This window comes from Malaclemys terrapin, chromosome 5 (genome assembly GCF_027887155.1).
Source record: "Malaclemys terrapin pileata isolate rMalTer1 chromosome 5, rMalTer1.hap1, whole genome shotgun sequence".
Lineage (NCBI taxonomy): Eukaryota > Metazoa > Chordata > Testudines > Emydidae > Malaclemys > Malaclemys terrapin.
This window is the reverse complement of record NC_071509.1, coordinates 114,204,213-114,229,673: the sequence shown is the minus strand read 5'-3', so window position 1 is coordinate 114,229,673 and position 25,461 is coordinate 114,204,213. Positions and strand designations below refer to the sequence as shown.

Genomic DNA, 25,461 nt, shown 5'->3' with positions numbered 1-25,461 from the left:
TGCTGGGCACCTTCAGCTCCTCTTGACATCAGTGGGAGTTGACGGCACTGAGCACCTTGCAGGATTCAGCTCTTTGTCAGGGTGGTGTTTCTAGAAGTGGCATCAGAGAAATGGGTACTTCAGATCCAGCTGGTTATATTGGGTATTTTTGGTTATCTGTGAATTAATCTGGCAGATTAGGAGAAACCTACAGTCTGGTTGATTCCCATGAATCTTAGTTGTTCGTGGTAATCTATTGTTTTGTCTTCTAGGTAGTTATAAATTAGAACTTTATTTTGTTCTTAGAAAATTATTTCCTTCTTTTTCTTGGATAGCTAAAACAAAGCCAAACTCTGATAAAATTAGATCAACTAACTTTGATATGTTAATCAGTTTATGATACTTGCTGCAGAGAAAAAAGTTACTATATAGCCGGAATCGCTCAGGTTGAATTTGGCTTTACAAATGATCTTGACAAATCAAATGAACTTGGCAGCTACCTTGCAGTATGCTTGACTTTTCATTTTACACATCAAATAAACACACATTAAGATATTAACAGAGGAAATTGATCTCTTTCCTTTAGAAACAGACCCTGCACATTAAAATGCTATTTGGAAATGTTTACCAGTATAAAGAAATTACCTTAGTTACTAGACAATAAAATCACATTGTTAAAAACAAAAGCCTGACAATATCAAAAGCAAACTGAAAATACAGCTGTTGCTATTTTATGCCCCTTTTGCACCTCACTTTATTCAGAAGTTAGAGGGAGGCATGAGAGCTAATGAAAAGCCATTGATTTGGGAGCTGCAGCTGCTCCACTTAATAAGAGTGAAATATTAGATTTGATTTGCAGCCCTTTGATAATGTTCTCAAGAACTGCTGTACAAAAGCCTTTGAATCTAAATAATTGGAAAAATGTGCAAATATCACTTCACAAAGTGTGACATTTTAATAGGGAGCATTTTATAAGTGGGTCTTGAAAAAAGACAGCGATGAAAGGAAATTTCTGTAGAGTCAGGTGATCACTGGAACTTCTCCTTATTGGCAAAGGAGGAAAGTAAGAAGATCTAGATGCAAGTATTTTTGTCTTAATGCCAAGGTTAAATGCCAAGGATCAAAAAAATATTGTGTAATTTTGCAGACAAGCTGTAATTTAATTCCCAGTTGCATGGCTAATTGAAACTGGTAGATATAAAATATATGCACATGTGAAGTCTGAGAAAACAAATTGTATTCCATGGTTAATATTTTTTTGGCCTGCCATGAGACTGCATGAAAATAAATGAAGAATAATTAACATGAAATTGCATGGAAATGGTTGAAGAATATTTAATTCTTCAGCAAAGAAACTGCATGTATTTAAGTCTTTGGCATCACTACTATCCTCAAAGAACCAAAGAAGAAAAATATTGTTAAAGATCAAAATCTAAACAGTATGTTGATTATGCTAATTTATAATCATGTGGTCTCATTTTTGGCTTCTTGCATATGAATCTTTCTTACTAACTTCATAAACTTATATACTCTTTTTTTCTCTTTTTCCCCCCCACAGGACCTCCTGTAAGTACAGTTGATACATTGTTGGGTCTCCCAGGTTAACCAGGATCAGGCAGAAATGGGTTTAGACCCTGTTAAGTAATCTCCATGGTGAACGGATTATATTTGATCCAGAGGAAATTGACAGTTATTGTTAGTACAGTGTAAACTTTTACTAATTTTGCTGGAGTTGAATGATTTGTTTGGAAACTTATTTTTTTAAACAAACCTTTGAAACAGTAAAACTTTACCTCGGCCCTACAGATAGCATTTTTGGATCAGAATAGCATGTAAGTATGTTCTGTTCATTTTGTCTACTAGTTATTAACGTCTGTTCGGTCTGGTATAGAAATGTTAATCAGTAACCGTGCCAGAAGGCTGAACTATATAACTATAGGAAATGATTCAGCAACCTTTACTTGCAATGAATAGGTTTCAGAGTAGCAGCCGTGTTAGTCTCTAAGGTGCCACAAGTACTCCTGTTCTTTTTGTGGCTACAGACTAACAAATTTATTAGAGTATAAGCTTTCGTGGACTACAGCCCACTTCTTCGGATGCATATAGAGTGGAATAAATATTTATTTATTATTTATTATAAATATTTATTCCACTCTATATGCATCCGAAGAATGGAATAAATATTTATTTATTATTTATTGTAAATATTTATTCCACTCTATATGCATCTGAAGAAGTGGGCTGTAGTCCACGAAAGCTTATGCTCTAATAAATTTGTTAGTCTCTAAGGTGCCACAAGTACTCCTGTTCTTTTTGCACTGAATAGTAACTTACACTGGTAAAATAAGCTCCTTGAGACAGGGACTGTCTTTTCGTTATGTGTATGTACAATGCCTACGGCAATAGAGCCCTTATCCAGACTGCACCCACTAGATGTAATACAAATAGTAAAAAATAATACTCAGTTTTAGTAAGGGTGGTAAATCTGGCCATAAATTTGTTTCTGACAAAATAATTCAATTTTTCTTGTCCGCACCTTTCCAGACTTAAGTCACACGTCTTCTTTTTCTAAGTATAGTATTTAAAATATGTATCTAAAGTATTCGTATTTATTGTGATACTATACCATCCGCAGGTAATAATGCAATCATGAGAATAATATCCCCTGTAAAGCTACTTTAGGAGACTTGCTTTTTTATTTCCTTGGATTTGTCATGGGTTGGCATTTCGACAGTCTTACTTTCATGACCAGATCATCTTGTCAACTGAATGGCATATGTATTTTATAATAATTAATTAATATCCTGAATTTATGTTGTCTGACACAATCATTTTAGCGTTAACTGTAACTACTGAGTAGTAATGCTACAAGAAATATTTTAACTTCTAAATTGTCAAAATGCTCAGTGGCTCACATTGGCAACTCATCTGACAGGCTATCAGCGAAAGAGCAGGCTTAATGCACACTAGTGCTCTTTAAATGAAGGAAATGCTGATTTCCTAAATATTTTTTGCAGTTTCTTCTCACAAAATGCAAAGATCAAGCATTAATCAGGATATAAATGATTTTCCTACAGCAAGAGAATTTAGCAAAGCAGATAGTGAATTCTGAGTATGCAAATCTTTACTCCTTGATATCATCTCCCTACTGTTTTATCACAGTTCCATTTTAAAAAAAAAAGTAGAGCCATACATTATTAATATAACCCAGAATTAACTCCGAGGACTATGGGTAAAGTTTTCAAAAGCATCTAAGTGACTTAGGAGCCTAAGCTCTATTTTCAAAAGTGACTTGGGCATGTAGGAATGACTTTCAATGAGACTTATTCTCTGAAGGATGGAATTTTCAAAAGCACCTAAATCCCATTTTCAAAAGTGATTTAAAAGCCTAAGTCTCATTGGGAGTCAGTGGACTTAGGCTCCCAATTGCCTAAATCACTTCTGAAAATGTTTTACTCTAGCTTTGACCCTGTGTACATAGTAGTTACCCTTAAAAACTATACTGTGGTTATCACCTGGGATCCCACAGTAGTTCTCTATATTTAGAATAGTGAATAATTATGGTACATTAGGTACCATTGTGTAGTAGCTGTGGGTAGCTATTGCATCTTCAAAGATGACCACTGAAATTTTAGCTGCCTTTTCCTATCTATAACCAGTGTGTCAGGATGACAATCCAAGTCCCGTGGTTTTTATTTTTTATGACCCAATAGAGCTTACTATGATTCCTTCCTTGACACTGACATACTATAGGCAGCACACCTTCCATCTATCTTATTCTCTTTCTGCCATGTGCTGCCACTCAATCTATGTATATAACTCCTACTGATAGCAAGAGTTCCATCAAGGATCTAAGTGGCCCTTTTGTTAGTTATTTTTAATGTTGACTATGTTTTATCTTGAATAATGTGCCTTGTCAAAAAAAATATTGTTCACCGTGTATATATATATATATCTATGCCATACTTGTTCATCTGTACAATATAATCAAGTGTATAGGATCAATGGCTATTCGAATTTAACATTAGTGTACTGCACATGTTGGTAATGTCACATGTCATGAATATGCTCTTAATGTGTGTCATACCCATTTCATCTCATTCAACCAGGGTCAACCAGGGCAAAATGGCTATCCGGTAACTGCTCTATCATATCTTTATGAGAGCTTTTTTTACTCTCAGAATCATTCTTTTCTTTTCTGTCTCTTTATTTGTCTCTGCCTTATTAACCTTCACATGAACTAGGGGAAATTCACCCTTCCCTGATGTTTCTCAAGTGCCTAGAGAACATAAGGCTTTTTTTATTTTTTAAATGTTTGCTTCTTCATGTAGCAGTTCTTTATAAATGTTCTAGTGAGATGGACATGTACAAGATATGCAGAGTCTGATACCATTGTAACACAATGCAGAGTTTGATACCAGAAATGTTTTGTTTGTTGAACTTGTGTATTCCTGCGCACGCACAGATAATTTTTTCATCGTAATTGTAAATGTTACTTAAACTGGATCCTGCATATCAGTTTTCTCTATCAGAAAGCTATTCAGTTGGCATATTGAACCTCTAAATCCTCCACTTGCATTGCATTCTGTTCCTTTTGGCTGCTTAGTTCTATGCATCTTGAGCAAAATAATTGCTAATATAAGGGTCTTAGCAGTTGCCTGCAAAGCCTATAATAGAGCAATTTTATGATAATGTATATAATTCACTTTTGTGTCATCTTCATTTACATCTTTATGGCTTTCTGTCTAAAAAATGGAAATGTATGAAATAATGCATCTTTTTTGAAAACCACCAATGAGAATTTTAGGAAATAACCAGTCAGCAGCACAAGCTTGAGTTATAATGTCACCTTGGTAGGATACAGAGTGTGACCAGTATCAGATATATTTTTGAAACCAAGTTACAAAAGATATTATTGGATAAATCTGAGAGAGAATATAATTGCACAACATAGTAATTGTTTAAGTCTGGTTTTGATCTTATTTTAAGCACTTACTGGTAGTTTGGGGCCTTCAGAACTTGGGTTTGCATGTTCAAATCAGGCAGTTAGATGTCTGATTGCTCAGTATGTGTTAACAAATGCTGTGTGTTTATGCAAACCACAGCGTTGGGGCCCTCCAAATTAGAGGTCAGGTGGAAGCCACTATGGAAATCTGCCCCTAAAATCTTCAGTGTATCTGCTTAATTTACTGGGGCGGGAGAGGAGGGCAGAAGGAGTGTGTGTGGAAACACCAACCCAACCCTATCAGTAGTTTAAAGGCAGCATTGTGGTGAAATAGCCAACAAACAATTCGGCAAAATTGCATCTAAAGAACATGGACATGCTGAAACTCCGTTATAGTCAAATACTGTAGCATGAAAGACCTAAATTGCTTCAGAGTACAAACTGTAATTCCATTTATAATGTTTAGACCAAAGTTGTTCTGTGTTAGGGGGAAAAAATATTTGACAACAGTTCTCTTCTGCCTTATGCATACGCCTACATGTTCGGATTACAGAGGATGGTGTTTCCAAAGAACCCCCAGAGAGCTAGACTCCCTGACCATATGGAGATTCAATAGGAACTGGGTGCCTAGCTCCAGCCAGAATCGTAATTGTCATTGATGCATGGTGAGGATAATGTAGGAAGCAGAAAGAAGCTAGATTAAACTTGTATTGCTTGATTTGAGATGTAAACTGAGAACACTTGATCTGCCCAGTCTCTGGTTCCACTCCATCTACTTTGGGCCCTAGGATCCAGGGGCTACAAAAGCTTCTAAAAGCCACTTTGTGTCCTCCACCCAGGCTTCTGAGCATGGGTTGGCTGGACCAGAGTTCCTCAAGGGCTACATGGTAAAAAATTAGAACTGAAGTAATGCTGAATGTCATTTTTGCCATTATTAAATTAAATGCATGGAGCTATCAATTTCATAACCTGAGGCAGATTATTGATTTTGTATCCACACACGTGTGTGTGTGTGTGTGTGTGTGTGTGTGTGTGTGTGTGTGTGTGTGAAAGGAAGAGAGCGATTTTGAAAAGTGCTCAGCATTGACCTAAGTCTGCTACCACTGAATGGGAGTGATGGGAAGAATTTGGTCCTAATTATCAAAAGCCGTATTCTGACTGGTTGATTGGCCCTTCTAAGTGAAATTACAGTCACCTACTAATTTTTATCCTGAATGGAATTTAATAACAAACAAAATACATTTTTAATTTTTTATACCATCCTATGCAATTCTATAGCAGGGATCTCATTCTCTGATAAATTCACCGGGTATTTTGGAACCCTGTTTGATTCCTTATTACTTTCATCATGGCTAAGTTTTGTAGGAGATACTACCTCACCCATCTTGTCTGTCTATGTACTTATATGGTCCCCTTCACCTTAGTATCTCAGGGCCTCCATAGTACTGGAATGCAAAGTTCCCCCGAGGAGTTTCCCTGGCATTGTTCCAGGGGAAGAGAGATGATTTATGATGTTTCTCCTACACTCTCCCATGACATTAGCGGCCCCCACCCCCAAAAAACCTGCTGATGCCCCAAGAGCCACAAGATCTCTGGGACCAGTGGAGGCATAGGGCTGCTCCTTGTGCATGAGACCTGGTCTACATTACAAAGTTAGATGACGTAAGTCCACTTGGGTCGACCATTATGCATGTGTGTACACTAAAATTTTTCTCCTGCTGAATAAGCGACCCATTACAACAATGCATTAACACCACCACTTCCCCGAATGATGAGGGGCCACGGTTGACTTAGGTCGATGCAGTGTGAGTGTAGACACTCCATTAGTTGTGTTGACCCTAAACGTTTTCCAGCTAGTGTTCCTCAATGCCCACAACAACGACTGCTCTGTTTACAATTTTGAATTCTACTGCCCAGCATTCACAGAGACGAGAAGCACACCACCTCACTTTAAAACCCCTTGTGTTTTTGAAATGCCTTTTACTGAGTGCCTAGCTTGGTTAGCACAGCTAGCAGCTCACCTTTGTCACGTTCATCCTGCTGTCCAACTGACCATACCAGCTCCACGCACACAGATTGCTACTTGACATGCTGCTGCCTGAAATAGGCAAGATGTCTTGAATCTCCCCGGGATGTGGTGGAGAGAGGCTGTGCAACCACACCTATGGACCAGCTGTAGAAATATCGACATCCAGGAGCAAATTGCATGGGGGATGCTGGCAAAGGGGCACAATAGAGATATGCAGCACCACTGTGTGAAAGCAAAGGAACTATGCCAGGCAAACCACGATGTGTGAGAGGGCAACAAGATTTGTTACTGCCCTGCAGACCAGCTGCTTCTACGATGAGCTGCATGCCATACTTGCAGTGACCCCCCGCCAGCACCCTGCAGATCACTGTGGATATCTTAGAGGAGCCCGAGACCCATGCCGTGAACAGTGAGGAGGAGGGGGTTGGGAAGGGAGATTCAGCAGGAAACTCAAACCTGGAGAGCGCCAGGATTGTTTGACACTCCACAGGAGTCTAGCTAGTCCAGCTAGGTGAGAGCAGATGAACACACTCATGAAGGGGAAGGGAGCTTAGGTAAGTGAGTATGTGCATTATTTCTTGTAAAAAAATGTTTTGGCTTTTCCTTTCCCTTAAACCTCATCTCCCTCTCCTTCTCGCCTCTCACCTTTGTTCCCCATTTAAAAATGGTGCCTGGTTTGTCCATAAGTTAAGACACCGGTATCAACTTTTTATTGCTACACTGATATAATGTAGTAAAATACAATGTTAGGGAATAAGTTCAAAAATAGTAATATGGCAGTCTGGTTACACAGTCCACATCAGATCAGTATCTTGTGCTTGGATAGAGGTAGAACAAACAGAGGTAGAATCAGTGTCATCATTTCATTTCTTTTGTGTCAGGACCATGCAGAGTACTCTGTTTATCTGAATAGGGGTCTCTCTTTTATCTTCTTGAGAGATCTCGATGAAACTTTCATGAGGATACTCTGCAATCCTCTTCCTGAGATGTTTACTGTTTACTTCCATGTTCACTTGGGATTGTAAACTATGGTTGTTCCTGTTAACAGTGTTGGTAAACGGTTTTTTAACCTTGTATGTGTGTGTTTGCACTTTAATATTTTAACTGCTGTTCTGCACACAATAAAGTTCTATTTTTGGAAATTAAGAGGATCTTTATTAGTTCACACCAAGCATTACACAATTCATAGCAGCAGGCAAAGACACAACCAAGATATAATCTAAAGTACACAAGAGAGAGAATATTTCATGAAAGCAATGGAGAATTGCACTGTGGCTGACTGTTAAATGTTCTTTTAAAGGTTCCCTTAGCTGCAGAGCTCCATGGTTGGCTCTTCTAATAGTCCTCATGTCTGGCTGTTGAAATTCAGCAGACAGACGGTCAACCTTGCCCCTCCACCTTGGAGGCAGCTTTTCCCTTGTTGCCTCACAGATAGTATGCAGTACACATCATGCAGCTATAACCACTAGGATGTTTTTCTTGCTGAGATCCAGTCTACTGAGTAAACGACAATGTTGCTTCAACCTCCCAAAAGCACGTTCAACGGTCACAGAGATACCAACCCTCCCTAATGTTCTGTAATCCTCCCAATTTTTATGTGTAGTTATGAAATTACTAATTCAGGCTTAAATATACAAATTTTGCAAGTTCAGCATATATGGCGTGTGTGTGTGTGTGTGTATGTGTGTCACTCACCAGCACCTGGGTCACCAACACAACAAATAGTGGGGGGCATTCTTCTCTGCCTCTCCAGTGGCACATGCACAGACTGCACGGTGAGGGTCTGATAGGAGGTGAGCTGTGGTGATGTTGAATGTGCCGGGGCACTGCGGATTCACCACCCAAGCCACAGGCTATGTATTGTCATGTAATTGATCCATGTGAACCCTGTTGGACTATCTTAACATACTCTACGTATCTAAAGCATGCCAGCAGAGTCCACAGTGGGTGGTTAGAATGCAACAGACAGCCTGTGTCTTGGGCAGTGAATTCAGTGCCCCAGCTGTGGCTTGCCACCTATTGGACCCTCACTGCACAGTCTGTTGGGGAGAAGAAGATGGAGGGGCAGGAGGAGGTGGTGGTGGCAGAGGAGGGAGAAGAGGAGGGTAATCCTGGGAAGGAGGTCCAAGCCTGGAACTGGCCAAGGGAATTAAGACCCATAGGAGTTGCACAGGAGGGCAACTTTCCTAGGACTGATTCTCCCTTCCTCCCTGTTTGGCACTGAGGGGCCATGGTGCAACAAGGGTAGGGGCCAGCCATCATCTTGACCGTAGACAGAGAGGGGAGGGGGGTTACGGGAGAGGTCCCAATTTCTGCGGGGTGAGGTGCGAGGAGGGGGGGGAGAGGGAGAGGCCACTTTCTGTGGGGATAGCACAAAGGGTGGGAGAGAGGTCCAAGGAACCTCCCTAATTCCTCCCTACTTTTTTTCATAAACATCCCTAAAATTCTCAGAGCAAGGTTTGCATCTCTGCAATCATTTTGCACCCACTCAGCTGATAAATGACTCTTTCCTTGGTGCTGTCAAGGTGGCCACTGTACAGCTTCACAAGCCAGCGGAGCAAGGTGTAGGCTGGGTCCCCCAGAATCACTACTGACATTTCATTGTCTCCAGTGGTAATCTCGTGGTGGGGAAAGATGTACGTCCATGCAGGTTTTTGAAAAGTACTGGTGTCCTTAAAGATGCAAGTATCAAGCAGCTTCTCTGACCAGCCCACACTGATATCAGTGAAGAGCCCCCAGTGATCCACTAGCGCTTGCATAACCATAGAAAAGTATCCCTTTCTGGTGATGTTCTCAATATGAAGTTGGGCTGTTGCCAGAAGAGAGAGATGGCGCCGTCTGTTGCCCCACCACTGTCTTTCGCCCCACCTGTTGCTGACAATCCACCCACTAATTCCTGCATGTTACTGAGCATCACAGGCCTGTGTAACAGGAGATGTTTAATGGCCTTACACACTTGGGTCACAATGACCCCCACTGTGGATTTTCCATCTCCTATGGATAGGTAGCAATCCAGCGTTGCGAGCTTCCAGACCATGATCACCACTGGCGTCTCCACTATCATTGCAGGTCTCATTCTGGTGTCCCTGTGCCAGAGGGGTGAGGTGAGCTTGGCACACAGCTTGAGGAATGTGGGCTTTCTCATCTGAAAGTTCTGAAGACACTGCTTGTCATCCCAAACCTTCATTACAATCAGTGCTAGTTTCTTGGACCCGGAACTTGAGCTTCACCATGTGGAGCTGCTCTACGAATGCTAGCAGAAACCAGGCATTTTTTTCGTTCTGTCCATCAGCACCCAGTTATTGAGCTCAAACATCTCTTCATTGTCCTCCTCACCATCCTGACTGTAGCAGAGATCTGCAAATACTGGAGAATGGCGTGTCCTGTAACAGCAATGCACATGAGAATTGTGCTGAGCTCTGAAGGGTCTATGCTTCTGACGGAGAGATGGCAGAGACTGAAAAGCGATGTGCAGGACTGTGAGAGTTTTAAATTATAAGGCAAAAATTAGGGGATGTGGAAAGTATCATGGAATGTAGAAAATAGTCTGTTGGGTTCTTGACCTGTAGCTCCCTGAAATCTCTGGACAAAGAACTTTAAAAATATCCCAAAAGGCATTGTGCTGGACAGTGGCAAGGCATGCACTGAGATACTTAATTATGGTGCACCACACTTTACATTGATGCAGACATTTCTGCTCAGTACGCATAGTGCTGATGCAAGCAGCCAACTGCATGCTCCTGAGTGTGGAGGCTTTGCATCAACTGAAAGTTATAGGATAGATACGGTCTGACTCCCAGCTCCCTACCCTACTTAACCGTCATAACGTGTCCCTTCTCCTTAAGGTGTGGTTGAGTTCCCACATTGCAGAATGGGAATGGATCTAACTTAATTGTTCATCTGCTGTTATTGTCATTTACTGGTTTGGAGGAAATTTGGATATTACCATTTTTCCAAACTCAAACTCCATACCTTTGGGGTTTTCATTGGTCTCTAATTAATACCCTTGAAAAATGTTAATATATTGAACCATGAACATTGTAGCTGACATACTGGCAGAGTTTTCATTTCCCACCAGAGCTGAGGTTGGGGTGACAGAATTTCCATAAGCATCAGTCTGTCTATAATTCCCTCCAGGTTACAGGACAACTTTGACATTGCACTTCTGGTTTTCCCTCTCTAGTTAGAAATAACATTCACAATTACAGTACGATAAGATGGGGGACCATGAACTGTAGAGGGGTTGCAAGTAGGTGTCAGGAGGCTGTGGCCATCCTGCCCTTCCCTCAGTGTTAAATGGAAGGGGACCATAGCTAGATGGGAGATGGGTTTTTGAAGGGTCCAGGTATGGAAAAGGTTGAGAACCACTGCTAAAAGAGACCAGAGGGGGAAATAATGTTTCAGTGGTTCTCTGGGCATGTGACAGCACTTACTATATAACCCGTTTCATTGTTTCCCCTGTATAGGCAGTGAATTACAGCTATCTTGTGCCATGTAGGCCCCGCCCATACTAAGGGGCCCTGTAGAGCCATCCTGCTCCAAAGGGAGCACTGGAAAGGATTCTGCACAGTGAGACAGAATGCCTCCTGGGATAGACAGTGATTATGCATTGTGCAGCCCTGGGCAATAGGGAAGAAACAGCCTCATAGTCCATAGAATGTGAGGGCTGTAATTCTTTCCAGAGTTTAAAAAGATGATGTGTGAAAGTTCCTTAGGTCCTCCCCCACAAAACAACCACATAATCTGGACCTTAGTTTCCCCTTTTGTCTGTGTGGGTCTTTCACGCACCAAGAGGGGGAAGAAAAATATTTTTTTAATATTGTAAAGTGATTCCAAAACCACAGACATTGATATTGGGACTCAGGGGCAGCAGTGCAATACAGGAAATAACTTTTCATATAGTTTTATTTTATTCTGATTAGATTTGGAGTTGATACTGTCCCTGGAAAACTTTGCATAAGAGACATCAGGCCATTTGTAAAGTTGGGAGGGCCAGAATTAGCTCTTTTGGTTTTGATTATTATTTTAAATATTTTTATACTTTTCTAACTAAGAGATGTCGGTGGACTTTTAAAGAAGAAACTAAATTCAATTAGTACCATAAGATACTTTTTTCAGGGTTTCCTCTGGAATCCGCCTTTTTCCCCAATTCTCTTCCCCCCTCCACAGTAACTCTAGAAAATAGCATGGTGAGATCACATGCTTATATTACCTCATTGACTTCCAAATCAAATGTGCTCATCATACCCTCCCACCAACAAAAAAATCTAACAGCCAATTCATCAGGGAATAAGAAAGTGAAGATGGGTCTGGCTGATGCATCACCATCAATGGCCCTGATCCAACTGAAGTGTGTTATGGGTGAAACAGGTATCACACCTCTAATCCTGTTGAGGTGGATCCTTACTGATGATTTTATGTGAACCAGAAAGAACACAGCTTGACTTTAAGATACCAGGGTAAACTTGCAGGGCTGGCAGTTAGAAATAACATCTTTTCCTTTGCCCTGTAACTGAGTAACTTTGATCTGGAAATCATTGAGACACAATAAATGTGGAACCCCCTGGTGCCATTTTTATGGAGTTGCTTTTCGTAACAGAGCCTCACTTTGTGATGCTTCTGCGTATGCAGCCTAAAATCACATTGAGTTTTGTTGCTGCCATATCATATTTCAAATTCATGTATAATTTACTGTCCACTATGGCTCCTAGGTCTTTTTGGCTTTACTGTTTTTCAAGTTTTCCCCTCCCATTGAAGATCTGTGTTTTGGATTATTCTTCCCCAGATGTTCCAGACTTCCTATCACTCAATCATGCTCATTTAGGGGCCAAATCCTGGTCCCTATGCATACCCCAACTGAACTGGCTATATGCCAGGTGGGAGAGAGAGAACCCTCCATCTCAAACCTGGCACAGCATGTGGAACACTTTAGCCAGTGTATCCAAAATTCCCACATCTTGTGCCCCCTTCCATGGGCCTGATGCAGAGGTATGGTACTCAGGGGGTGCACCCCAAATACCCTCTTTGCACCCTGGCCTTCCTTCCGCAGCAGGACAGTGGTGGTTCTGCTGCATCCCACGGTCCTGCCGCACCTATGACAATTTGACCAATGGTTTCATAATTCCCTAAGATTTGTTAAGAAATGTAATATCTTTCTGTGCATCTCATTTCTTACTATCTTGCTTGGAGGATACCGCTGGTATTGATACCAAATATACTTATTCCCTTTGTTCTCAAGCAGACTGATGATGGCTACTCCTGTGTTTGACTTCTCTCCTTTCTGTATCATGCAATTTTTCTCTGTGGGCCAGATTCTGCCTTGCCCTAACTCTGACATATAGTGTTGGGGGAGGGCATAAAGAGCTTCTTACCCACACCTTCCTCTGAGCAGACCACAGGAGCTTTCTCCACACATAGTTCCCTGGGAAAGGTGCATAGCAATTGTGGAGAGAGGAGATGGTGTCCTGACACTGTCCCCCGAGCACTGGCCAGCAGAACACACCCCACAAAGATACATTGTCTCTGTGCTCTCAGGAGTTCTGGGAGGCTCTCTGTACATGACTGTGCATGTCACCCATCAGACAGCTGGATAGGTACAGCCTCCTGCAAGTGCAACTTGACTGTTTTTACAGAAAAACAGTTGCCCTTGAAAGCCCAGAATAATGCAATTCCTGAAAATGCCTCCAATATTTAGTTTATTCTCCCAGATGCTGAACATTTGAGGAAATGTATTATTCAGAATGCCACCCCTATTCACTAGGCTTTACCATAGGCCTGATATTGCACCCATTGACGTCAATGGCAAAATTCCTATTGATGTCAGTAGGTGCAGGATCAGCTTCCATGTTTGTACATTGCTTCGTTAGATATCACCTAAAAAGATGGTGTAAGATGGTTAGTCCCGCCTGGAGTGCCCTGCTGCAGCATAAGAGGCATGCCTGCCTCTGTTTCCCCTCTCAGGTAGCCCAAGGATTTTATGCCACACTCTCTTGCTTGAATAATGCCACTCCTGGGAGCCAGGTTATTACAAAACATAATGTAAATAGTCTAGTAAGAAAAGTTCCACAACATAGTCCATATGATCCCCACCGCATGTAGTCCTTAAAACTCTGCTCTTCCTAGTGGGAACCACCCCCAGCCTCTCTGCTGGGAGTGCAGCCTCACCATACTCTGGTGTCTTCCACCACACCTAGATTCCTTATTCATCCTCTTCCGTCCCTATAACAGGATAGCCTTTCCAGCTGGAGTGTAACTCCATTCTTCCCAGCAGGAATCTCCACAGCTTCTGTGCTGGGAAATCATTTTCTCCCTGGTCTTTTCTGTTCCCTTTGGTCCAGCTCTCCAGCATGAAGACATCGGTTGGTAAGTCCCTTCAGTGCTCCCCTACTATCAACCTTCTACAGCCCTTTCCTTCAGTTCTCTGCCTTAGAGCCCATAGGCAGCTCCCTCTGCTGCTCCTCTTGCCTTCAACCCTCTGGCCCTGGCTCAGGGAGGTCAGCCAGCAAACCCCCCCAGGAGACACTCTCTGGCTCTGACAGCTCTCATCTTCTGCTAATCTCCTCTTCCCAGGAATCCCTTACTCACCAGGTCTCTCTTCCTCTAGGACCCAAGTGCCCTCTTTTAAGCCCAATTGGAGTGAGCTGATAAGGAACCGGGCACTTTCCCCCCTGCTCTCTCGTAAAGGGGCCAGTCACCCTGTGACAAATGACCTTCCTTGCTATGCTGATGCTATCATCAACTAGCCCACCCTGCTCAACAGTGATAGATCTGGAAGTGCAACTCTCTAGTATCATTCAACACTGCTCTGCATACTAACTGAGAAGTTGCTGAAGCAATCAAAATATCCAATATACTCTTCGGTCTGCAAATAATTCTGAGTTTGTTCAGCCCATTTCTAGTAAACATCATCTTGGTTTTTTCATTGTAAATTACAAACGGGTATAAAAAGAAATGTTTTAAAAAGTGAAGTTTTGTGCCAAATTTCAGTCCTGGCTCTGATTTGACAACTGAGTTAATATATGAACCACTAAAAATACAGTTGTAGTAAAGCTAGTGGCTGCCTATTTATTGTGTTGCAAAGAGGCCACATCTGACCTTTTTTTTTTTTTTTGGTTTGTTCTATTCTCTCAATGCCTAGGCATTATCAAGATTAAAATTCTCTTACTTGATGTATGTTCGAAATTCAAAAGTGTCCTTGCACCTCTTGGCCACTGCAGTAACTGTGTATTGCAGTGCAGATTACGTTGATTTCCTGCAAGGTATGTCAGTGTAAAACATTTAACAGTTGTTACAGTGCCTACTAGGCCACTTACATTATTACAGGGTTGTGAGTGAGAGCAGAAGAACAAGGACAATGGACTTCAAAAAAGCAGACTTTAACAAACTCAGAGAGAATTTGTCGGTTAAGGTGCCATAGGAAAAAAATCTAAGGGAAGGAGTTCAGGAGAGCTGGCAGTTTCTCAATGAGACAATATTAAAGGCACAACAGCAAACGCTACCAATGTGAAGGAAAGATAGGAAAAATAGCAAGAGACCATTATGGCTGCATCGGGGGCTCTTTAATGACCTGAAAATCCACAGGGAATCCTACAAAAAGTGGAAATATGGACAAATTGCTAATGAAAAGAATAGCACAAGTGTGTGGGGACAAAATGAGAAAGGTTAATACACAAAATGAATAACCCCTAGCAAGGGACATAAGGCAATAAGAAGAGGTTCTCTAAATACACTAGGAGCAAGAGAAAGATAAAGGAAAGTGTAGATCCACTACGGAGCAGGGAAGAAGAACTAAGAATGGATAACACCAGGAAGGCCGAGGTGTTTAATGCCTATTTTATTTCATTTTTCACTAAAAAGGTTAATTGTGATAAATACTTAACATAATTAATATTAACAACAAGGAGGAAGGGACAGTGTGATGCAGTTGCAAAAATGGCTAATACTCCGGTGTGTATTAACAGGAGTGTTATATGTAAGACATGACAGGTAATTGTCCCATTCTACTCAGCACTGATAAGGCATCAGCTGGAGCATTGTGTTCATTATTGGGCACCATGTTTTAAGAAAGATGTGGACCAGCAGGAGAGAATCCAGAGGAGAGCACCAAAAATGATAAAAGGTTTAGAAAACCTGGCCTCTGAGGAAAGGTAAAAAAAACCTGTTCTTGTTTAGTCTTCAGAAAACAAGACTGAGGGGACACCTGATAACAGTCTTTAAATATATTAAGGACTGTTACTAAGAGGATGGGGTGTGACTGGGGTCCCGGGGAGCCACACTCAAGTTACTCAATTAGGCTAAATTGCAAAGAATGGGGCAGACAGTCTCCAAAGCTGGTGGATATTTCAATACTTAGATTTACCAAGCCAGCACAAAACAGCTTCTATAATACCTCACTGGTTACCCAGAAGTGAACACCACAGTTCCCTTAAAACAACCCAGCCTCAGGCTTCCACCCAAACACCCAAGTCAAATATGATGAGGATTACTGAAAATCTTATTCATTGTATAAGAAAGTTCTCCCAATCCCAAAGGATCAGACACATTACCTCCCAGGCTAATGAATATTTCAGATTTTACCCAAATACACGCTTATAGCCAATTCTTATTAACTAAACTAAAATTTATTAAAAAAGAAAAGAGAGAGAGAGTATTGGTTAAAAGATCAGTATACATAAAGACATGAGTACAGTGCTGAGATCAGATTCATAGTAGAGATGATGAGCTTTGTAGTTGCAAAGAGTTCTTTCATAATTAGTCCATAGGTTATAGTCCAATGCCCATATTCAGGGTGATCCAGATGGGACTTATGGCTTAAGCTTCTCTTGCATGAAGCATCAAGCAGATCTGAGATGAAAGGATCAGGTCCCAAGAGTCTTTTATACAGTTTTCTAGCAGCCTCTTGACCATACAGTCCTGGGTGAACAACAGGCTTTTAATATAATCTTCTGTTTCCCAAACATCACCAGTAATCAACCACATGAATTAACATAAAGTCATTTATCCATTAAGTAGCTCATATACAGCTTTAAAGAGACATATAGACAATGACACTATTTCACCCAAGATTCATCTAAATGTTAATATTCCCTTTTGATCTCTGAATCAATAGCTATAATAATAGACAGGAACTGTCTGTTTACATGGCTAACATCTAACAAGATATTAGTAAACACATACAATTAGTATCCCCTCTAATTCTCTAACAATACAGGTTTGCATTTCAATGTTCTAGCCTAACATGGAATGGCCCTAATTATCATTTGCAAACTTTTCTAATATGTATCTAAAGGTTGAATTTGGGTCATTTATCCTGCAGGATGCTTAATCCTTTCTGGCTGTGTGTCACATGGGGATCAATTGTTCTCTAAACCCACTGAAGGTAGGACAAAAAGTAATGGTCTTAATCTGTAGTATGGGATATTTAAGTTAGATATTAAGGAAAACTTCTTAACTATAAGGATATTTAAGTACTGGAATAGCTTACTATGGGAGGTTGTGCAATCCTCATCATCGGATGGTCTGTGTACTTGGTCCTGTCTCAGTTCATGTGGCTGGACCTGATGACCTCTCAACCTCCCTTCCAGCCCTACATTTCTATGAGATTTTGATTTGGCATGGTAGCCAGAGCAAATAGCACCAGCACACATCCTGGGAACAGCTGGATCCCCTAATTTTTCACCACTACTAATTTTTTCTCATCTAGTCCCCTCTCATCTCCTCCCAAGTGTGCTCAGTCTCAGCCTGCAGTAATATTACTCATCTCTGCAACAGTTGCTGTATTTGCAGTTCCTTGTCAGGGCTTCTCTCTCCCATAGTTGTTGTACAGTAAAGCTGCCTAAGCTCCGGCAGTCACTATGTCAGTTTCCAGGCCTACCCCCTTGGGCTTCTGTCAGATGACCCTTCTTTACTTTACAGGATTTCTTCTCAACAGGATTCTTTACAAGACCACCCTTCCCTCTTGACATTCAACCAAGATTATGTCTCATGCTTGCATTTTTGCATTGAGCACTCTGGGCCTTCAGTACTTCAAAATATTGCAAGATAATGCTAATACTCTGGTTGTTTCAGAGAACTGATGGCCACTTCACAACTAATATAAATAGGAAAGCCATTGAGGCCTTTTATGTATTAAGATATTCCCTTAAAACACAGGTCCAAGCCCCCAGTTAAACAACAAAAAAGGAAACACCAAATTGTTGTACTGTAGCCCGCGTATTGCTGAGCAAAAGTCAGTCCTTAGGGTGAATGTACCAACACTTTACCCTGACTCAGGTGAAATGTAATTCTAATACTGCTTAGATGGACCTTCTTCTTCTTTTGTGTCTGCAGTTGTGCTACAGTCCTGCTGTAATTGGTCCTCTGGCAACAGAACTGGTGTGGTTTCACTGCCCAAGGAGTGTTAGGAATTGGAGAGCGTGGATGGGGAGCATGACGTGCGGCTCAGGTCTGTGGCCCCGAGTAGCACGGTGTGTAGGGAGAAGGGAGTTATTCCACAGTTGTGGAAGAAGGATGCTTTCTGCCTTTTTCATCCATACATCAGCCCAGCACCCAGCCTGAGAGTAGCCACTGGAGACAATGGATACAAACCCATGCTGTGTGATAGGGGTATAAGCTTTTGCAATCCTGACCCATGGCATGGACTATGGCCTGTAAACAAAGCTCAGTCTCATGTGTGACACCCTTGTTAAATTAAGTTCTTGGGCTCAGTCCAAGGCCTCAAAGGCTTTCCTATTTATAGTAGTTGTGAAGTGGCCATCAGTTCTCTGAAGCAACCAGAGTATTAGTTTTTAGGTAGATAGCTCCAGACAGCCTCTTGAAAAATCCACATTCCCATGGATAAGGGGTAAGCTCTGTGCCCTGGAGAAAGCTTTACTATAACTCTCCTTCTTCGAGTTTCCACCCTGCCATGGTGTATGGTTAATAGGCTTATGGCCTGTATATTCTTAATATACAATACCTCTATGCAACAGAAAATTATGATAGCACTCGAAAGATATCCCTAAGTTATAATGCAGTGATTCAAAATTTCTCAGCAATACAATACAATACAATACAATACCAGCTTTTTACAACATTCTCAGATGCATTCCTTGGTATCAGCAGGCACAAAATACTGTTAATAAATTAACTAACCAAGCAGTACTGTCATGCTGTCAGAAATCAATAATGGTAATGCATTTTCTAAGAAATACTGTAGCTGAGGACATAATAATGTAAAAGAGAAATACATTTCCAATTTTTATTAAGAGACATGGAGAGTCTTTACATTTACATTGCTGGATGAATAGTTATCATGGCCTGTCTCATGCAGGGGGTCAGACTAGGTGGTGATAATGGTCCTTTCTGGCCTTCAGTTCTCTGAATCATATATAATCCCACTGATCAATTGCTTCACAGACAAAACAATTTAAGATTCCTCATTAATAGTTGTTTGAACGGAAAGGTTGAGAGCTCTTAGATTTTCAGTTACTAGGACGTATATCACAGGTTACAATGCTGGCTACATCTCATATAATATTTTATGTTGGCTTGTTATAGTCCTGTTCTGATTACATACATCCTGTGAAACGGGCCTTATCTACATTAGCTATTATGGTCCAGTTTCTATCCTCAGTGACACACATGTAACCTTGAATTCAGTGGGGTTGCATAATTATAAGTGAAGGCAGGGTTTGGTCCTGTATCGTTAGTGCCCAATCATTTCCTCTGTGCAATGGAATCCCCCTCTCTCCTGGCCACATATTCCACAGCTGCTACTGAAATGTTGGGGTGATAACAGCCTCTGAAGAAAATCCATCTCTGTGTATGTGGGCATTTGGCTGTTGGAAACTCATAGTCCCTGGTCACTGGTTATACACTTATCCATTTCACCCTAAAGTTATATCCTGCATATTGCTGCAGGAGCCACATGGAGCACAGCTCTACTGTATGCAAAGTAGGGGCAGGATTTGCTCCTTTTATATGGACGTCTTAGTGCATGCTCTTTAAAGAGGCCTGTAATGTTGCTAGAAAAGATCGTGTAAGAACAGGTTGCCCAAGCATCAAAAGGTTTAAAATCTCAGAGACCTGAAGACAAGAATTTGGATGAAAAATGTGTCCCAAGTATTTACATACTGGCAAAATACTTCTCTCAGATCCACATTATGGATCTCTATTGCATATTATGCAATCATTCCACCTACAGCAGGCACCATAACAAACTTACATTTACAGCGACCAATTTACAGTTAATTTTGGTGTTGAATGTATGTGTAAGGCATAATACAAATGCCACAGGTAAAGGGAATACCATGGTGTAGTAAACATCATAATTGTAATAGCACCCTCTTTACTGAACTCTGGGTAAGGCCAGTGAGAATTTGATACACGGGATAGTGTTGAATATACAACAGATATGCAATATACTCTTGCTGTAAGCAAAAAGTCCACATTTTGTATCAGAGGTGAATTTTACCATTTTCACTATGTGCAATTATTAAAATGGCAATTAAAACAACTCTAAATCAGAAACCTTATGTGGTGATTTCAGGAAAGGATTTGTGTTGTAATAAGCACACACCTTTTGTGTGTCCTGAATTATGCTCAATAAAACCCTCTCATTATATTCAGCTCATTTTAATTTTTTACTGTTTCATTTTGTAAAATCTATGTAAATAAAACAATGAATATGATAAATTAAAATGGTAATAGGCACCTGAAGAGGCATTATTAGTAACTCGGACATCATTTATCATTTTCTCACTTCTCATGCAGCTTCTTTAAATTAACGTGGGGCCCAGTTCTAATGTTAGTCTTTGGTAGATAACGCCATTTGTCTTGTAAAATCAACATATGTGCATGGAACTTCATGCAGTAGTTCACTTGGCAAGCTAGGCATCTGTATATAGTGAGAGCTGAGCATAATAAGAATTGGATGTTATGGTATAACTAGTGTAAATTGATGTAATTCGTTGACATCATTGGGAGCTATATTGACTTATGCCAGCTAGGGGGCTGGCCCTATGCACACAAGAAAATAAAGAGAAGATTATATTTGATGGCAGGGAGACAACCGCATGCTCTGGGTGTCCCTAAGTCTCTGACTGCCAGAAACTGGGAATGGATGACCGGGGTTGGATAACTTGATGGTTTGATGGTTACACTGTTCTGTTCATTCCCTCTGGGGCATCTGGTGCCAGCCACTGTTAGAGGACAGGATGCTGAGCTAAATAGACCATTGGTCTGACCCAGAATGGCTATTCTAATGTTCTCATGGCAGATGGATGAAGTGGGTGCAAAGAGACAGCTGAATCTTATTCTTTCACTAGTAGTTTTTTTTCTTCCAAGTTCATTCTCTTCTCTGTTGGAGTTCTGAGTGCACAGAGAGAAAAAGAATAACTTAGTGCTAGCTGGAGGTTTGGTTCTGCCATCTATTTGAAAAATTAACAGTAGGTAAGTTTCTGTTCACACTGGACAGATTTATTCTTTGTTCTTGATACATTGACTTTAGTTTGGCAAATAAGCATGTGCAGAACAGGCTGAAGACAGGATTTTCATGTCCGTGCTTTGGCAAATATGATTCATATTTAACCCATACCTAAAACCATTTAAAGATCTCTAGTTGTGCCTTTTATGCTTTCTTGTTCTGGCTATCCTATTCTGAGCAGACAACCCTAATCATTTCCTTACATCGGATGATATAGACCAACAGAGTAAATGAAAATAGCATTATATAGGAAATAAGCAACCTTTGACTGAAACTTCAGGTTGTAAACACGTTAGCCAACATATACATAAGCAGGAAATGTAATACTGGTCCTCATTTGTCAAATTGTATTTGTAATAGTTACAAGCGTGTGTGTGTGTGTGTGTGTGTGTGTGTGTGTGTGTGTGTGTGTGTGTGTGTAACCCAATGATGAATTACTTCATCAGTAAATATTTCATTGTTTTAAAATATTTTTCACCATTTGTATGACATTTTCTTATACAATGAGGTCCTGAAAGATCAGAAGAAAATATGTAATAGTTATATTAATGGTTTAAATTTATTTTTATTACTTATAATGTGAAGATTATCCATATATCTGTCATGGGTGAAAAAAACCCTACATATAAGAATGAATGTAATCCATTCACTGTTTTGTAGATACAAAGCTCTCCAGGAGGATCGCAAATCAGTATGATATCCTTGAATGCTAGATTTTCCATCTGGATCTATGATATAGCTGAAAGAGGTGTAAAATCCCATGTAGCCAGACAGTTCCCAAACTAATATGCATATGAGGAAGCTCATGTACATTGTTGATCATAGAAAAAGTCAGGAATAAGTTAATCTCAAGAATTTGTTCCTGAAGTGCATGCTTCAGATGGTAGTATTTCTCTGACCTGACTGGACAAAGCATATAGTGGGGTGATTTTCCAAGTGCATTTAGATACCCAATGGAAATCAGGTCCTAATTCCTATTTATGCCTTTGAAAATCTTTCCCTGGAGAATATAGTGAAGGAACAATCCTACAATGGCAAGTGACTGGACTGGGTGACCTAATAGATCTTATTTTATTGTACAAATAACTGATAGAGAGGGATAAATCCTCCTACTTTACATGAAACTTGCTACAGGCACCGACACATTGAACATGCTTTTCTCTCCTCTCCTGCTTCAAGGATACTCTTAGGGCAGCAGTTTTGTGTGGAGGCTGTTAGCTCTTCACACGCACAGATTAGTTCACTGGTATACATGTGCATATTGGACAGCAGAAATGAGGATTAGTTAAAGCAGTTACTTTTTTTTTAACAAACATGCTTGTCTAGTATGAGCAACTTATAAAAGCAGTATGGAATGTCAGTTGAAAAGTTTCCAATGACAATATGCTGTACAGATCATAAATCAGCCTCTCTAAAGTGTTCTTTGAAACCACATTGTAATTTTGTTTCTTTTATTGATCTCTTTTGCTTAAGTTAAAATAATTAGCATTTTTATTATAATTTTCTATTGATTAGATGTGCGTAGCATGTACAGACTATATAATATAAAATCATTGATCTAAGTTCTGCTCCCATTTTCACTGGTGCATTCAGAATAAATTATTCCCAGCATATGCTGGTACTGTATACCAAACAGAATTTGTCCCCTTGTTTTTTTTACCTCTCAAGACAAGCATGAAGAAAAGAATTCATGTGCATGAATGCTCATTAATTGAAAGAAGTATTCAATTTTAATGTAAAAATCAGTTTCTTGCTGTTACATGATTTTTTTAACAAATGCTGTGCACTGTATGTTCATGGTCTGTATATTTGCAGCTTTTAATAAGAGAAATAGAGGAAAAACTTGGAAATTTCCAACATTCTTTTTTTCCCCATGTGCCATTTTTGATAAACATCACAGAAGTGGGGCGGGGGGGTTGTCCCCTTTATACCATATTAATTATACTAAGATAGTCCTTGGTTTTATAATCCTTGTTCACATTGAGCAGCACTTGCTCAGGAGAGTGGTCCCATATTGCCACGGTTACTCACCTGAATAAATAATACTTACCACAAGAAAGGTCTGCAGCTTTGGGGCTTACATAAACATATTTCAGGAGAAAAATGGTAATTGTTTAAGAAAATGCTCTACTTCTCAAGGCACAGGTTTTGCTAAGCAAATGAAAGACATGTCTTATCCCTGAGTTTGAGAAATTACAGTTTATGTTTGGATATACAGTTTCATTCAACATTTCTTAGACACACATAATATGTCTCTTGATTTGCAGTTATCAGGATGACTTTAGTCTGATACTTACAGTTGGTTCCAGAGAGCACTATTAACAACCTTGCAGGCTTCCACAGGTGAGAGTGAATGCTGAAAGAGTGGATTAGAGTACTCTGAAGGCACCCAGGATAATTTGTAACAGTTTAGTATCTTTCATCATCCATAATCTAGCACTTACACTTTAGTGTTGATTAGGAGTGTAAGTGCAGATACATTTTTATAAAAAAGGTCCCCTTGAGTTGAACTAATCAGGCTCTGGTTTTCCGTCAGGTAGTTTAACCAATTAGCCATTCCTCACTATATCCCTAAATAGGAAATGACCAAACATTTTGAGTTCCAGCTGTGTGAATCAATTATCTTGATATTTTTCCCATTCTGAGTATGATAGGAGATCTCTTATTTTGGGTTTTTGCCTTTAAAGTGTGGAAAGTGTTATTTGCTATTGCCATAAAATGTATACATACAAATTGTTCTTCACTGGCCATGAATGCAAAGGAGCAAACTTTTGTTCCTCATATTGTCACTGGCTTTTGCGAGAATCCTTTATAAGCTTGAAAACTAGGTAAAAGTCAGGAAAATTGCTGTTTTTTGTTTTGCTAGTGGTGTGTGTGTGTGTGTGTGTGTGTGAGAAAGAAAAAGAGAGAGAGAGAGAGAGGAATCTGGCATTCAAATGGGCAATAATGTATTGGGTCAACATTCAAATGCATACTTGACAAGTTATTTTATTTAGTGCAATTTTGCTTCCATCCAGCCACAAGGTAGAGTTCAGAGATTGCAAGACCAATGAGGAGATGAAGCTAACTGTTAAATTTGTTAACTTGATCAGATTTTTTAAAACATGATGGGCCACATTCTGTCCTCAGGCACATCTGCTTAACTCCTGTGAACTTCAGTGGATGTTGCATCTGTGGGCAGAATTTTGGTGTCTGTTAGAAAAGGGGTGGTATGGAAATGTGCTAGCTATTGGAATATTGTTCACAAAAGCACAGGTGTAAAACATCGATGGGCAAACAGATAAGTTTTCCCCGCCCCCCATGTACTACTATCTCACTTGCTTATATTTCAGCATTTTCAGCTTTAGTTTCTGCCCCAAAATGTAGTTAGTTGTTCTTGTTTGCTACTATTCTTGTAGCAGTGCTGGTAGGGAGAAAAGGAAGGACTTCTTTTATCAAATGCAAACAGAAACATGAAGGCTATGATATGATTTTGAATTATGTGGAAATTTTAGAACCATAGTAAGAAAATCAGTATATTCAGTTCCAGCTGCACAACCTGCAATAAATTACTTTAACCACAATGATCAGGGCACAGGTACAGAGGAACTCAGTGGCCCTTTCCAAATAACTTTTGAAAAAAATGTGACTCCAATAGACAGATTTACGGATAAAGAGCTGTGTTCTTGCACCCGAACATGAAAAGAAGCTTCTGTTTCATTTCATATTTAATACAATTCAAAAGATGTAATTGGAAACAGTCATAAAAGTTTCCATGTTTCAGCACTAACAGCCTTCTTCACTGATCCCTTTTAAGGTCCCTGAAGAAGGCCATCTGTGCCAAAATCATGGAAGTTCTGACTGTTTTCAAACACATCTCTTGAAATCTGCTTTAAAAAAAAGAGAAGTAGAAGTTTCCCTTCTCTAGAAAGTGAAACAGGCATGAGGCTCTGTATCTTTAAGAGCTGTTTTATAGAAAGTAAAACACAGCACACTGTGATATATATATATATATATATATAGGGCCAAATGCTGCCTACACTTAGGGTCCAATCTGGAATATCC

General features: G+C 40.2%; 1 protein-coding gene across 1 annotated transcript in view; it reads left to right on the top strand.

Annotated features, from left to right (window-relative positions):
* Positions 1 to 25,461, top strand: part of COL25A1 (collagen type XXV alpha 1 chain) — a 429,310-nt gene that overhangs the window by 206,156 nt on the left and 197,693 nt on the right. Inside the window, exon 4 of the mRNA XM_054030959.1 lies at positions 1,538 to 1,545. Within this exon, the coding sequence (XP_053886934.1) occupies positions 1,538 to 1,545 (8 nt within the window). The remainder of the gene's footprint in view (positions 1 to 1,537; positions 1,546 to 25,461) is intronic.